The sequence below is a fragment of the Peromyscus eremicus genome, chromosome 3 (assembly GCF_949786415.1).
Source record: "Peromyscus eremicus chromosome 3, PerEre_H2_v1, whole genome shotgun sequence".
NCBI lineage: Eukaryota > Metazoa > Chordata > Mammalia > Rodentia > Cricetidae > Peromyscus > Peromyscus eremicus.
In genome coordinates this window covers 82,642,390-82,660,031 of record NC_081418.1, presented here as the reverse complement: position 1 = coordinate 82,660,031, position 17,642 = coordinate 82,642,390, and the positions used below count along the sequence as shown (strand labels likewise).

At 38.8% G+C, this 17,642-nt stretch overlaps 1 gene segment (V, D, J or C); it reads left to right on the top strand.

Moving 5' to 3' along the window:
- Positions 1-14,734: 14,734 nt before the first annotated feature.
- LOC131906402 (immunoglobulin kappa variable 4-1-like) lies at positions 14,735-15,413 on the top strand. The segment is given in 2 exon segments: positions 14,735-14,783; positions 14,998-15,413. Coding segments are annotated over 2 exon segments (465 nt in total).
- Positions 15,414-17,642: the final 2,229 nt, after the last annotated feature.

Genomic DNA, 17,642 nt, shown 5'->3' with positions numbered 1-17,642 from the left:
GGAGTACAAATGAAAGACCCCCGGAGGAGATCTTCCCTCAGGAGAGACCCCAAGTCCAAGGAACACACCGAAACCACGGATCAGATGCAAGCAGCAAGAGGGTTTATTCAGATACACAGGTACCTGGGGCGACAAAGTCTCTCGGAGGACTTGCACGCCCTCCTTGGGTAAAGGGGACTTTTTATAGGATCCCAGGGGCAGAGGCACGGTTACAGAAGCGAGAAGCATAGTTACAGGGTTCCCATTGGTTGATTCAAAGAAGGCCAGGGTGAACTTGGAGACATATTTTTAATTCTCGAAAATTTGATGTGTGTGGCTGACTTGGCCTTGGGGGTGCTTTCCCAGCCCAACTGTTTATTCCCCAAGGCCAAGTGGCCAACCAGAGATATCTTATTTTGACTCAACGGTTTCTCTCCCAGGGCGGGTGGTCAGGGTGGGTGTTTCCTTGGTCCCAGGCTTTTGCAGCTGGCTGATTACGGTTTATGCCAAGTGATTTATCTAAACGTACATTTTGCAGTTAGGCCAAGGACGCCCTGTTTTTCTGGTACTTGCCTCGCAGAATGGCGTTTCTTATGCTAAGTAAAAGCCTGCTATAAGCGGGGTCTTTCACAAAGTCTCACTGTATGTCTGCAGCTGACTTGGAAATTACTATCTAGTGCCTTGAGACCCTGAACTTGCAGCCAACCTACCCCTTCCTTCTGACTGCCAGATTCCATGACACCATGTCCAGCCCCTTCTCATTTTGTAGTTGTTCTACCATTGCAGGTACATGAACCTAGAGGCCCAAGGGTGCAAAACTATGGTCATGAAAGGTATTCTTCCTAGACATCCTCCACTTCTACAAGAACCTTTTTTGGGTTCTTTGGCATCCTCCCTGAGTGGAGTGGGAAAGCACAATAGATGACCCCTAGAAATTTTTCAAGATGCAGGACTCTGAGATTTTCATTTTTACTGTCCTAAATCACAGTAGGGAATCAGTATTGTGTTAGTATCCTACTGCTTCACAGGAGGCTAATACAAACTCAATGACTTAAAACCACAACAGCTATAATCTTAGCAGGGTATATCTGGGTCTTCTGCTCAGGGTCTTAGAGGCTACAGTCAAGGTGTTGTCAGGGTTGTAATCTCATCTTGGTACTCAGAGTATCTTTTTCCAAAGTCATTGAGAAGTTTTTCACTATCTCTTTTTAGATGTGTCTTTTTGCAAAGAGTGCAGCCCAAAACACACATGCAGCTGAGCACTACACAGTTACTACTACTCCGTGAGTTCTCACATACTTCTTCTCTTTGATATTTACATATTACCTCTTTCTGCTTTAACCTGTTTTCTGTTGCTGTAACTGAGTACTAGAAACTAGGAATCAACACAGAAAATACATCTATTTATTTTTGCTCTGGGCTTGAGAAGTTGGTTGAACTGTATCTCCAAACAGCAAAATAAATGTTATTTTTAAACTCTCAAAGAGACTCTCTTGAAACAAATCCATATAGTCTGTGTATTTGTTCACATTCTTATGTTTAAAAATATTGACACATAATATAAAGCTATAAATGAATACGTTTGAAAATTTTTCAAATACTTGGTCACTACATATATGTTTTCAAATAATTCACAAACCAATGTAATTAGATAACATTGGACACTGATTGAAAATAAGAGTACATGGAATGAAAACTAGTGGGTTGCAGAAAATCAGCACTTAGTTGAGAAATAGAGCAGTGAACCTTCACAAAAGAAACAATGATTTAATGTCCTAATTTCATGTTCTATGTCAGGCAACCATAAAAGGAAAGAAGGATTAAATAATAAAATACAGCAAAACAACAACCAAATAACAGACCTTCCTGCCTGTAAAAGACAGTCAGCAAATGGTGTCTACTCTAGTCACACCATAAACAGTACTTAAGACATTTCCATACCCTTTAAATGATATAAGATACATACATATACTTAAAGATTCAAGGAAAACAGTGAATCAAGTGAAGAGACAGAGTGCAAGATGTGGGAAATTGTTAGGCCTTGAAATTTGATAAGACTTTATTCGTAGGAGTCAACATTGATCCTTCATTGTGGAACCCAGAGAGGAATCCTATTCTCTGTGATCCGGGCTGACCTGGGATTCCTGGAAACAACAGGCCTGTACCAGGTTACTGTGATTAGCCTGACTTAGAGCTGTGCCCAAACTTACCTATAATATTTTCTTCACATATTATTCTCTGAATCCATTAAATTTTCTGCTAATGTCATAATTTCCATTTTTATTATGGCTGAATAAGATTCCCTACCCATGTTTACAGCCTTTCATTTGTATCATCCATCTCTTTGTTGATAGGCACTAGGTTGATTCCAATTATTACTATTATGAATAGTGCAGCAATAAACATGGGTGTGAAAGTATCTCTACTGTGGTGGTTTGGAAGAGAATGACCCCTCTAGGCTCATAGATTTGAATATTTGATCTTTAGCAGTTACTATTGTTTGAAAGGTAAGGAGGTGTGGCCTTGTTGGAGGAAGTGAGCCATTTTGGTTGGGCTTCCGAATTTCAAAAAGCCCATTTCCAGCCCAGAGTCTCTCTCTGTCTGCTATCTGCAGATCTGGATATAGAACTCTGTCCTACTCCTCCTGTACTGTGTCTGCCTACATCCCTCAATACTCACTGCCATGATGATCATGCACTAAAACTCTGAAAATGTAAGGAAGCTCAATTAGATGCTTTCCTTTGTAAGAATTGCCAAGGCCATGGCGTCTCTTCATAGCAATAGAACATTGACGAAGACTTCAATTCTATGCTGATTTACATTTGTTCAGGAATATAACTAGTGCAGGAGTAGCTGAATCATATGGTAGTTCCATGTTTTCTTGAGGACCCTCCATACAGTCCAGAGAAGCTCTACCAATGTGCAATCCATTCAGCAGCATATACTATTTGCTCTTTCTGTACAGTCTTGCCATCATTTATAGTCCTTATCAGGATTTCTTTTTAATTTGTTATTCAGGTGAAGTGATTTTTATATTTTTGCTTTTCTTTCTATACCACTGTCAAAAATGAGAAGACTCCACAAGCCATAAAAGATCTTGTATAAGTCATTAATCATCTTCAGAAGAACTCAGGTTATTGATATCCTGGAATTTCCTTTACCTTAAATAGTATCTATTTATTTAGATGGAATTTGATAATGTTTAGTCTTCTGCTCCATATTGACATACTTAGAATGGTGGAACTGAAAGCTTTATTAAGGCTTTGCCTGCATGAAGCTGTGTTTCCCATGGGATACAGAGCTCAACTGTAACTTGTTGATCTGTTTTCTCCCTCTCATACAAGTTCAATAATTTCCTATGATTTTCTAAACACAAGTGACACATGATGGCAGTTGGACCATTTAAGTAGGAGTGTTTCCATTTTATGCTATAACAATGTAGCTGGAAAGTTTCTCTGTTCCTGTCTGGCCCCACGGTTGTGTCGAATTTCTCCCACCTGCAGTCCCATGGCTTCTTATGAAATAATCACTCAAAGACTTATATTAACTACAAACTGTTTGTTCTATGGCTTTAACTTCTTGCCAGCTAGCTCTTTCATCTTAAATTAACCCATTTCTATTAATCTATATGTTGCCACATGGCCATGGCTTTGCTGGCATCTTGTTGCTCCTTCAGTGGTGGGCTTGCATCTCTCCCAACTCTACCCTTCTTCTCTCTCTATCTCTGCTTGGACTTCTTGCCTGGATCTAAGCTTCCTTGCCATAGATTAAAACAGCTTTTTTATTATCCAATGGGAGACACATATATTAACAGCATACAGAAAGACATATCACATCATTGACCCATCTCCCTTTCCTTTTAAGAGGTCATGTACAAAGGCAAAAAGCACCACCTCCTTCGGCTGTACAACCCAAGGTCATGGGTGGAGATAATAACACTCCATAGCACTGTATGGAGATATTGTGTACCTTGTACATAGTAATAAGTAACATCATCCTCATCCTCCATTCTGATGATTTGAGCATGAATGTCCTGACCTCACCACCCATATGCCAAGACTAGAAGCCTAATCTATACTGCATAATGACTTTATCGGTTATTGACAGAATTTGCAATTAGGAAATTGTTTCACATCCAGTCAAGACCCACTGCAACTGAGACTGTCAGGACCCTGAGTTTCCTGTTTGGAAATTTTATAAATCAGCAGCTTTTGGCACTGTCCTGGCTTATTTATTACCCATTTTAAGTAAGTGTTGACATCACTTAGTAGGAAGCACTGATTTGACCTACAGGAGATGGAGATCAGGTCTCTACTGTTGATAGCCAGAGAGAAGAGTCTGAGTCATCTCAGTATATCCAGAGGATCCTGAGAGAATGACTGACTAGTGTGAGGTCATATGAATTTATTTGCAACTCCAATATTTCAATATTTTCTGATATTCCATACTGAGTACTGGATGCTTTTGTTCTGCATACCCACAGTATCCAATTTTAAATATAATCCAATTTTTATATGCAATAAAAGGCCTCCTAGGATTTTCCAATACCATTTCACTCTTTGTAAGTGACAACCATCACCAGAGTCCAGGTCTCTTTTCTTTGTGGACTCTTTGTCTCACAAATGCAACATCCCTGTCCTACCTTGCAGGATAAATCCTGCTCCTCGCCCATAACACAGGAGATATTGTGTGGCCATAATGCTCATCCAGTGCAGCTTTCCTTCCTTGTCTCTGAACTCACCTGGGATCCTGAACATTAGCACCCCAAGTAATGCCGAAGGAACCTCATTCTGAGAACTCAAACAGTGAGCTAAGAGGAGAACTGAGATTTCTCCTAATTTTCAAAGAGAAAGGATTCCCTGGGGAGTCATATCCAAATTCCTAGTGGGTTAAGTGATATGAAAAGAGCTAAGGAGAGGGTAGACAGCTTATTAGGGGAACCACTGGAACGCCTGCTTTCTATCTTTGGAAGTGAACCAATGGAATCCATGCTACCCACAGCAGTGGACAGAAGTCCATTCTGAAATTCTTGATCTGTTTGAAGGGCATAATGTCCACTTTCTCAAGTGTAACACAGCATCAGGTGCAGGTGACCATGTCACAGGAGCAGCAGGTGGCAACTGAAGTTCCAGGTGTCAGCTCACCAGGAGGCAAATTCCTGATGAACACTGGGACTCCATAAGCATGGCAGCTTTTGTTCATGGAAGTCATTCTATATAAAGACTTCCTAAACTTTGACTGCAGTAATAAACTCCCACATCCTCAGACACCACCCACTTCTAGGCCTCCCAGTGATAGATTGCATAATGCCTTATGAACCTTAAATTTTCTAAATGCTAATGAAAAAGGAGTAACAGCTGCAGAGAAACATTTAACAATAGAAAAAACTACTGAGTTAAACTAGCTTGTGTACTTTAAAGATGGAAACAGGGATATGAGTTACACAAAAGGGATTCCACTTTTGTTTCCATAGGAGAAGAAAAACTATTAATAAAGATTTTGTTCAAACAGCAGGGACCTCTTAATAAGGAAAACTAATAGTTCATTCACCTATGTGACAGTTCTACAAGTCAAAAGGATAACTCACCAAATAAGGGTTGGGGCAGGGTTCTGTTTTTGTCTTTACAGGGAGATAAAAATATCCATCTTCAAGAAGTTGAAAGACCTTGGACATCTTGACAACTAAATAAGATGTAAAAACTATCAAAGAAAATTACCAAGCAAAGAAAAATCTGACCGAATGGTAACAATATTCTGTACAGGGTAAAATCTGACTACCTAAACATCAATATCTTTTTACTTCTTAAAAAAGTTACAGTATGGACTCAATTAAAAATTAAAGCTGGCTTTGGAGTTGGAGTGTGGCTCTCTCCTTCACTAAATCCAAGCATGTTGTTAAAAGAAAAACTCAGAGTTTCTTTCTCATATCAAAAGATATATGTAGCTGAAAGTTTTTCTGTGTCCAGCCTGGCCCACGATTGGGACAAATCTCTCACCCACAGTCCCACAGCCTTTTGTAAAATAATCACAAAGAGACTTAAAATTAATAATAACTGCTCATCCATTAGCTCAGGCCTACCACTGACTAGCTCTTACATTTAAACTCAGCCCATTTCAGTTAATCTATATGTTGTCACATGTTCTATGGCTTTACCTGTGTGTCATTACATGCTGTTCCCTGGACAGCAGGCTGGCATCTCTGGACTCAGCCTTCCTCTTCCCAGATTCTCTTTTTGTGCTTATCCCACTGCCTGGCTATGCTTCCTGCCTGGCTACTGGCCAATCAGCGTTTTATTAAACCAGTGTACAAAAGCATTATCCCACAGCATTTCCCCTTTTCTGTTTAATTAAAATGAAGGTTTTTAACTTTAGCATATTAAAATTATATATCACAAAACAGTTATCAAGCAAGAATTATAGTTATAATATCTAGTCTATTTTTATTTGACAAAATTAAAGCAACTTCCAAAAATCTAGAATGACGGAGACAGCTGGATGCCTAGACAGTCACCTAAAGTTCTTCTGCAATATCCGGACATCCATTTTTAGCCCATAGGTCTAGAGCCTGTCAGTCATTTTTCTCTGTGTCCTGTAGAATATCTGGCAGTTTCTTCTGTGAAGCAGGAATCTGAAGGACCATTTTGCCTTGCAAAGTTCAGTGGTCACCTTCCTCTGGGTCCTGCATGTCCTCAATATAACATTTTGTCAATTACTCCAGGCAAGAACAGTTTCTTGCCCAAATGACTATTTTTGCCAAGAGGAAGATAAATTCCATATGGAGTGTGTTCAATGCCCATCTTTCTCTCTGAAGTAAATCAGTACTGATAGGAGCAGACAGGTCTCATTGTCCAGAAAGTCTAAGCTTGTAAGACATTTTTAAATGCTATATTCTGTATGTCTTTGAAGTGTTTGAAGATTACCTACCTAATTGAATTATATCTACGTACATCTAGAAAACTTAACTAACATGACTATAAGTTTGATTATCATAGATAGCTAATTGCTAATCTGTATTTCTTAATTATATATTACAATTTAAATGAGTTACATAAAATAATACCTTAAACAAGAGTAGAAATATATATATATATATATAGTATAACAAAATTAACTTTAAATTTGTATCAATAAACTAAATCTATACCAATGTAAAACATTTTAAACAAGTTCCTCTTTAAAAGTAGGTTCAACAATCCATCCTTTTATCCTATCATATCTATATCCTATATTTCCATATCATATCTCCCTTTCTTCTTTTAGAAAGATATTGACTGTGGCCAATAACAATTTGTAACCAACAACCTAAACAAAGACAAATATAATCCAATTTTTTGGGAATGTAGGCATAGATTTCTAGCCTTCTTCCTGCTGATAAAGGGTGCTGTATTCTAGTGGGGATCCTGAGAAAATTAAGAATTATGATCAAGTCCTGACTAGAATAGCCTGTGAGGCTGCACTGTCTGAGCCAGTTGCCTTGAAACTGTTCTGGATGTTGGATCATGTGGGCCAGGTATCATTGGAGACCTTTCAGTGGGTCTTGGCTGGGCAAACCATATTAGCCTGGAAGCAATCCACAGGTTCTCATCTTCTGTGGAAACAAAAGCAGAACCTCTTTTCCAAAGCAACATATCCTTAGACGTAAATTTTGAAATCGAGATGATAATAATCAGAAATATATTTCAGATGGATAAGTAATCTTCAAACACTTCAAAGACCCAGAAAATAGGGCATTTAAATGTTTTAATAATTTAGAATTCTATTGATGTGAGACACGATTGCTCCTGGCAGCACAGATCTACTCCTGAGAGGATGTTGGGCATCAAAGACACTCCATATGGAGTTTTTTTCTTCTTGGAGAAAATGGCCTGTTGAGCAAATAAATGCCATTGCCTTGACTGCTGACAGTAAGCATGCTGTCCAATCCAGAAGAGTAGAACACAAGGGAAAGTGACTGCTGAATCTTGCAAATACAGGGTAGGACAGTCTTTCAAAATTTTCTGCTTCTAAAAATGGTCTGTCAGATATTCTAGGCCTGTAGCCAAAAGTGGATGCCCCAACATTGCAGAGAAACACTGGGTAACTGTCCAGGAAGCTAGCTGCTTTTACCATTTCTTGCATTTTTTTTCCAGAGTTGTTTGCTTGTACTTCCTGCTTACTCAAGTAATATCATTTTCCTTCTAAAGTCCATGATGGGGTTGAAGACTAGATAGGTACAGTTACATTCCTCTCATATCTTAACAATGAGCATATCAGATACAAGACTTAGATTATTTAAAATAGGACAGCTATTGGAGTCATCTTTGTTATTTTTCAGTGTTTCTTGCTTGATGTTGTTCTTGTTGGTTGTAGTTCCATTATTATTTATGTTATTACCCCTTTTTTATCCTGGAAAAATCTTGATAATTGTTCTTATTGTATATAGCTTTGTTTTAGGTTTAGAACATTCTTATTTAGGCAAAAAGGGGAAGTGTTTTGGGAATTCATTCTTTTCAGCCAATGGCTTTGGTGTACAAGCCCTAGGGCATGGCTTCATCTTCTGGGTACCTGAACCCTTAAGAGCAGAGAGAGAGGAATCTTCTACTATATTGGGTGGCCAGGTTAAAATTAAAACTAGTAATAGCCAGAACATGGAAACAACCTATATGCCCTTCAACTGAAGAATGGATAAACAAAATGTGGTACATATACACAATGGAATACTACTCAGCAGAGAAAAACAGTGACATCATGAGGTTTGCAGGCAAATGGATAGATCTAGAAAAAATCATCCTGAGTGAGGTAACCCAAACTCAGAAAGACAAACATGGTATGTACTCACTCATAGGAGGATACTAGATGTGGAACAAGGATGACTGGACTGCTACTCACATCACCAGGGAGGCTACCTGGAAAACAGGACCCAAAGAAAGACATGGGGATCGCCCAATGACAGAGAAATGGAAGAGATCTACATGAACAGCCTGGACATGAGTGGGGGTAATGAAGGGCAAGGATCAAGGGAAAGAGAGCTTGGGAGAGCGGGAGATCCCAGCTGGATCAAGAACAGAGAGGGAGAACAAGGAATAGGAGACCATGGTAAATGAAGACCACATGACAATAGGAAGAAGCAAAGTGCTAGAGAGGCCCACAGAAATCCACAAAGATACTCCCACAACAGACTACTGGCAATGGTCGAGAGACAGCCTGAACTGACCTACTCTGGTGATGGGATGGCCAAACACCCTAATTGTTGTGCTAGAAACCCCATCCAACGACTGAGGGATCTGGATGCAGAGATCCATGGCTAGGCCCCGGGTGGAGCTCTGGGAGTCCTATTAGCGAGAAAGAGGAAGGTTTATATGAGTGAGAATTGTTGAGACCAAGGTTGGATAAAGCACAGGGACAAATAGCTAAAGAATGGAAACACATGAACTATGAACCAATGACTGAGGGGTCCCCAACTGGATCAGGCCCTCTGAATGGGTGAGACAGTTGATTGGCTTGATCTGTTTGGGAGGCATCCAGGCAGTGGGACCGGGTCCTTGGCTCATTGCATGTGTTGGCTGTTTGAAACCTGGGGCCTATGCAGGGTTGCTTGGCTCGGCCTGGGAGGAGGGGACTGGACCTGTCTGGACTGAGTCTACCAGGTTGATCTCAGTCCTTGGGGGAGGTTTTGCCCTGGAGGAGGTGGGAGTAGGGGGTGGACTGGGGGGAAGCTAAGGGGGCGGAAGGGGGGAGAACAAGAGAATCCGTGGCTGATATGTAGAACTGAACTGTATTGCAAAATAAAAAAAAAAATAAAACTAGTAATCAAGAGCAAATGGAAGTGTGTTTGAAGAGACTGAATGCCTCATGAAAATCAGACACCATGACTTATGCTCACTCTGAGTAGCCAACAGCTACAGGAACAATTATGCTCACACAAAACATATAAACCCATCTACAGAACATACATAGCCACATACTCATATATTCCAAGTTCAGTGTGAGAAATCAATGAAGTAGTATATTCAGTTGAGAAAAGTTAATGGATCAGAGCCTTGAAGTTTCTATTTCTGCATGTGGGGTACCTAGAATAGGCCACTCCAAGTTAACAAAAAGGAAGAGATTGAACAAACTCTAAAATCATCAACTCTGTTTAGACCCACAGGAGAAAGGAGGTCACAGATCACAAGGCAGTATCCAAGATTACAGACACAGGCTGTTACAGAGATTCACAAGATAACAAGACATAATTCTCCTTCAGAAGCAGGGAAGAAAAAACATTGAAGTGTTCTGATGATTGCTAGAAGCTATGTGTGGACAAGACCAGAAGTGAACACAAGCTCAACTACTAACCAAAAGCTAGGTGTACTGGTGGGTCGTATAGTATGGGCTACCTTGGGTAATGTGGCTTGGTCAGAGAGGCAGAGGAAACTCACCTTCTCAGAGGATTCTTCTTCCACAATGCAGCAGTAAATGTAACTTCTGCATGTCAGAGACATGAGCCTTGAACTCCCTTCCTTGCTTTTCTTTGTAACCTTCCCAGGCTCCTTTGTCTTTTGTTCAGCCTCTCTCTCCTCATGCCTGCAGGGTCTCTTTAGAGTGGCCATTTCTCTAAATACATTGTGAGATATATGATTAGGGCAGAGTCCTTTTTTGGAAGGTCATCAATGCTCTGGTGGACTGTGTGAGAATGTGTGCTGGCATGTAAGGTACATTTGGGGAGCATCATTATAGAAAATAAAAGGAGCCTAAACAAAGGAATAGAAAGTTAAAAGGAGAAGGATTGAATCCTGGTGGTGGTCTATTGGTAAAGTGACTATAGTTGCCAATGGTACATAATTCAATATGCTAAATGACTTTTATTCATGTACTTTAAGGTAAATGATTGATGTAGTATATATGCTATTATTTGAATATACATGTATATATACATATATATGTACATACTTTTTTGAAATATCACACAGTTTTCCCTAATGAATTTGTACAATTATATATAAACATTTTTTTTACAAATATGGAAAAAAACCATAATGAGAGACATCCATGACATACCACTCCCTCACTGAAATTGTGTTAGCATTGGGACCACAATAATTGGTATCAGTCATCAATGTGACAGAATCTAGAATCATCTAGGAGCTAAGCCTCTGATCACACTTGTGAGATGTATAGATTAAGATTAGCCTCTGGCAATGTCTGTGAAGGATCATCCTCATTAGGGGAATCAATGTGGCAAAACCCTTTCAACTGTTGGCAAGACCACACCCACATAGAGATCTTGACCTCCACAAAATGGAGATAATGAGCTGAACTCTAGCATCCTGCACTCTCTGGTTCTCAGTTGTGAGCAGCTGCCTCAAGTTCCTGTCATTCTTTCTTCCACACTACTATAGGCTGTATGCTTTAACTGTGTTCCCAAACAATCTATGTTCCCAAGTAAGGGGCAAAGGCTCCTTAACTTGCTTTTGTAGGAGTTTTATCACAGCAACAAAAAGAGACAAAGACACATCGCTATAAGCCTGGAAGTGATGTCTTCATTGACATGGTTCTTTCTGAAATGAAGTCCAGCTCTCTAGTAAAGATGGAGAGGAAAACTGGATTCTGCATCATCATGATATCCACAAGGAGTCCTGAACTAAGAAGTGATAAAAGCAAGATTAAACACAAACCCTGAGTTGTTCTCATGATGTTCTCTTACTACTCATTTCAAATGAAGTCATTTTCATGTGAAAACAAGTTCCTTTCCATCTCAGTTTCAGAGAAGAACAGTTTTGCAAGGCACAAGGAGCCTTTAGAAAGCATTTACATATCTGCCTCTTTCTGCTGCCCCCTCTTTGAGTCCAAGCCTTCAGCAGCACATAGTTCTTTTTTTTTTTTTTCAGGGATCTTCCTCATTCTCCACCATGTCTATTTACTTAAAAGGCATTTGTGGGTATGGATAGATGTGCCATTGGTTAAGAGAACTCACTGGCTGCTCTTCCAGAGGATCTGGGTTAAACTCCAACATACACATGTGGCTCACAATGATTTATAACTCCAATTCCAGGGTACCTGACTCCTTCTTCTGGTTTCTTTAGGCACACACATCCTGCACAGACATACATTCAGGCAAAAAGACCAATAGACGCAAAAAATAAAAATATAAAAAAGAAGGTACTCATAACACACACACACACACACACACACACACACACACACACACACACACATAATATTTTACTGTGTGTTCTCCATGGCTGTTGAAGCTGAAGGGTCAATAATGGGTTTATCATAAGTGCATCTTGGAATGGGTGGCAAAGAGCCCTCAGTTATGACAGGCTGCTTCAAGTTCACCTCCATAGTCCTCTCACATAGACACAGAGATCTGCATAGTCCCTACTGAGAGAAGCAGCACTCTAGACTCCTTAAATAGGGTAGATTTTATTCATGGCTACCATTCTGAAGAAGAACCTACTGTATCTTTAATGCAATAATAAACTCTTACACTTCAGGTATATAATTGCTGACTTCAACAAAGAATAGTATGTTAATGTTTTATCTGAGTTATTGAAAATCTTCCTGTGTCTATTATTTCATTTCACAGATATTGGGTAGCCACAGATATTCATCCAGCTAATAAAAATTTTATGTGCTGGAAAAAACTTGAGTTCAGCATTGTATTGTTCCAGGATAGTTTGCATTTTAGAATCACATTCTCTGGGCCTCCATTCTCAGTGGTGTCTATGGAAGAAAATACTTTGTCCAGGAGCTCAAGGTTATCAACTTCAGACTCTCTGATTCCAAAGCTGGGAGAAAATTAATTGGTATAGTTTTTAGCCAGATGGTTTTTAATCCATTTTTTAATCACAGCCCATGGACTCTAATGTATGAGGACATATTATTGAAATTTGATAAATAACTGAGGACTGTAGGTATTTTTATATTATACAAGATATAATATGGAATTTTGTCCTTTTAGTCCCCATACTCTCCCTTTACACACTGCGAGAAGCACACAATTAACTACAGGAGACTTTGGATTTGTAAGATCCCAGTCTTCATGTGTCCAATCTGAATGAGCAGCAGTAAATGACATGAAGCACAATCTGAGCTCACTGCATCTGTCACAAAGTAAATTACAAAGTTTAGCAAAGATTGAGAGCACATGACAACTTGTTAGACACTGACAGGGCAGAGTTACTCATCTGTCATATTCTTGACTTTGAGACTGGGAACTTCCTTAATTCACACAGTGTCTCTCTCATATGGTGGTGTGTTAGCAGTCGACAGAGGAGAGCTGAAAATGCTCATCAGAAGTAATCTAACATTTTATACCTATAAAATAGATTATGAAATTATATATTTAATTCAAAATAAAAGGAAATGCATATTTCTTAAATGTATATTTAATTTTCAGTAATATTCTTGGCTTAATGGTATAACCTTAACATCAGATAAATGCTTTGTATATCAAATGCCAAGAGCTACATTGTAATTACTTCATTAATGATGCACACTTCTGAGAGATTGTCTCCATGCATGGATTAGACTGGCCTAGAACTTATACCCTAGGCTGGCCTCAAACACATAAGCCTCCTGCTTCTGTCTCTTCAGGTCTGGGATTACAGATCTGAATCTCTACTCCTTGCCATGATATATAATGTATTTATTTTTCTATTTCTTGTACTTTACACATAATGCTTGGTTTATAATTTGCTTCTTATATATACTTTTAGAGTTCACCAGTCTGAAGTCAGAAGGCATGATCTGTGATTTCTGTTATTACTATTGATTTCCATTCATACTCAAACATTTTTCCCCCTTGGATGGCAACCCTCTCTGATGGTGTGGTCTACTGGTCTCTGTAAAATTATTACTTGATTTAGGACGGCTGTGTGCCCTTCTGGAGAGGTTTTTACCTGTTCACCATGTTAACAAGACTATTTTCAGCCAATTTCAATACTGCTAATTTCTAGATTACTCTAGAATATATATTTCTGGAAGAAACACTCTTGGCAGTGTTGGTCTACAGACATGACTTCTTGAAGAAATACAGTTTGTTTTCTTCCCCTTCCAATTCCCAAAATTTAGAGTCCTGTTTCAATTCCCTGAGTTGTGGGGAAGATGCTTGTTAGTTTCTGCTGGGGTTACCTTTGTTTGAGATTAAAGCTTCTATCATCTCAATCTTAATGTTCCCCAGGATTTCCACAGAGTGAATTCTGGGCTGCTCTTTGTATCTCAGTCCCTTGTTTAGTTCAGAAACTGGAGCCCAATGTTCATTGTCCTCAGTATAAGAGTGGCTTTACAGATGGAAGATGATAAATACATTTAGCCTCAATTCTCTCTCTATATATATATATTTTGCCTTTCCTCTTTTCCTACCAACACTTTTCCTTTCTTTTATTGCACGTTTACTTACTCTAAGTTTATTTTGCTGTTGTGATTTTTTTGAACACATTTTATCACTTCCCTAGTACTGTTAATCTGAGATAGCTTTCCTAACATTTCTTCAAAAGCAAACTGATTTAAATATGTCTTGGGTTTTAGCCCAAAGTTGTTATTAGAGTACCTAATAGATTTCTGTTTCAGAGTGGTAAGCTTATACCTTTTACTGATTGCTCACAATCCCTGTGATGGTATTTTTGTCTGTTCATTGACACCATCCACTCACACACACTGTTCAAATATTTCCTTATGTATTTGCTGACTGCTTTGCATGGCCCCCTCCAGCCCAGCCCAGCTGCTCAGAATTTATAAACCAGGCCTTTGTGGTGAGAACAGAGCTGCATCAGACAGCAGGAGGAGCAAGATGGAGTCACAGACCCAGGTCCTCATGTTCCTGCTCCTCTGGGTGTCTGGTGAGAAATTCAAAAGTATTATAATCTTTTTAGACTCACTTCTTTGTATATAAGAAATTTACAATGTGTGTTAGGACATAACAGTTTTTACTCTATTGTGTAAGTTATACACTCTGACAACATGACATTACAAGGGAATAAAGTGACAAATTTCAACTGTTACTACATTCTGTGTTTACATATTATTCATTTTCTTTCTGTATTCCTGCTGCAGGTGCCTGTGCAGACACTGTGATGACCCAGTCTCCATCCTCCCTGGCTGTATCAGCAGGAGAGAAGGTCACCATCAGCTGCAAGTCCAGTCAGAATCTTTTTTACAGTGAAAACAAGAAGAACTACTTAGCCTGGTACCAGCAGAAACCAGGGCAGTCTCCTAAACTGCTGATCTACTGGGCATCCACTCGGGACACTGGGGTCCCTGATCGCTTCACAGGCAGTGGGTCTGGGACAGATTTCATTCTCACCATCAGCAGTGTCGAGGCTGAAGATCTGGCAGATTACTACTGTATGCAGCATTATTACAGTCCTCCCACAGTGCTTCAGCCTCCAACAAAAACCTCCTCTGAGAGTCTCACCAGCTGCATGCACCACACACAGTCCTGGACCTACACACTTCCCCCTTCTGCCTGAGAGCCAGTGAGCCTGAAACATTGATGAAAAAGTTTGCAGAGCCCAGAAAAAAATAATGGCTTTAATGTTTCTTATGTCTTCTGGTATGAAAAGCCTTTATACAGAATGCAAAGGAGAACACAGTATTATCTTTCTATTCCTTCTGTAACACATTACTACAAACTCTGTTGTTTGACTATGAGGGAATTATCTTTTTATAGTTCTGGAGTTCTGGTGTCCATCATAAGAGTCTATAGGCTGAAGTGCTGATGATGGCGAACTGTGTTTATGTTTGGAGGCTCTGGAGGGCTTTCTAGTTTCTGGAGGGCTTTCTTACTTCCTTACTCATGTCTATTTCTTCTGTTTTTATCTTTTACTTTTTATTACATTTTAGTTAATTAAGTACTTTTTTCTCTGTTCATGTGAGTATGCATTTGAGTGTCTATGTATATGTGTGCATGTTTCTAGGTGCAAATTTGACATGGCATAGTTGTGGAGGTCAGAGGACAGCTTGGACTTGATTATCTTGGTCACTTGAATTCTGAGGATCAAACTCATGTTTTACATCAGACTTGGTGACCAGTGTCTTTGGCATGTGAGCCATCTTGCTGCCCATTAAATTTTTCTATTGAAGTAAATTTATTGTGCACAATTTTCTTAAAAGCAATGTTTTTCCAGTATATCATATATTTTGAACTTATGTGTTAATCTTCCCCATTTCCCCTTCCCTTTCCTGCTATATTTTCTTCCCCAGTCTATCTTCTACTTTTATCTTTGTCTGTCATACACATACACCCACGCTCACCCCCCATGCACCCACATGCACCCACATTCACATACACACTTATGCACACATGTACACACAGATAAACACATATTCGCATAATACACATATATACACACTACATATACATACATACACATGTACGCACTCATGCATGCATAAGGAAATATACATAGCCATATATACACACATGAACTTACATACTTAGAATCCAGATACTTAGGATCTGCAAAGGAGGGAAAATGTAATATTTCTTGCACTTGTTTCTCAGGCCACATCTCTGTCTCAAGTCTCCATATCTGATTTCCTATTGTGGAGACTGAGAAACCTCTCTTCACTCTAATGTTGGATATAGTTCTTTGTCAGCAGATTCTGCCTTCCAGTCTTTACACTTCATATCAATTAATAAAGCTTACTGTTTGTAGGGGGGATACAATGTGCTTCAATGTAAAAAATGTGACAACTAATCATGTCCATATTCTGATTAAGAAAATTACTGAGCAACTATTTTGGAGATATGGCAGGGAACAAGTGTGATACAGACTACATAAAATTGTTGGAGTTCTCCCAGTTCCTTAAAGCTGAGTGATTCTTGGCAGTGAACCCTTGTGTGTAGGTTGCTAAATTTAGAAAAGCTTCAAATAAACCAAAAGAGGTACTTAAACAAAAGATATGAATAACAACACAGAAACACAGGATCATAAAAAAATCAAACCAAAAATTATGTCCCCTAAGGATCATGATTCAACTCAAAGATCTGAAATAGGTAAAATGTTGGGTGAAGATTTCCAAAATATACTCATAAACTGGTGAATTACCACAAAAGATATAAACAAAAAATTTATTCAATCAAAGATGTAGGGAGGAAGGATAGTAACATATAGGCAAACATAAACAAGATGGATAAAACAATCAGCAATATGGCAAAAATAAGTGAACAAGGGATAACCACAACTGAAATGTTAAATTAAAATTTTAATGTAACAGCCTGAACTCTCATTCAAAACTTTAAAGACCAGAAAAGCATGGAACAATGTATTTCAGACACTTATATTAGGTCATTGCCAAATAAGTTTGCTATGTCCTCAAAAATCATATTTAAAGTGAGAGAGAAATAAGTACATTACAAGCAAATCACAAACTAAGGCATTTCATGACCATAAAGACAGCACTGCAGAAGATATTATAAAATATTATGCACAGCAAAAAAGAAAGATCATCTCAATCATGAGAATACAGACAAAATGATAATATCAAAAGAGGAATAAATAAACAATGGTTATCAGGAAAGGAGATATCAGTATGTCCAACGCTATAAGCCAGAAACTCCAACATAGTTGAGGAATAGAATAAAAAGAAAACAAACGAACAACAATCTAATACATCAAGAAACACCAAGAAAATTATAGAAATTTATATACATTAATTAATGAACTTATGTGACCCCAATTCAGCAAGAATGATAC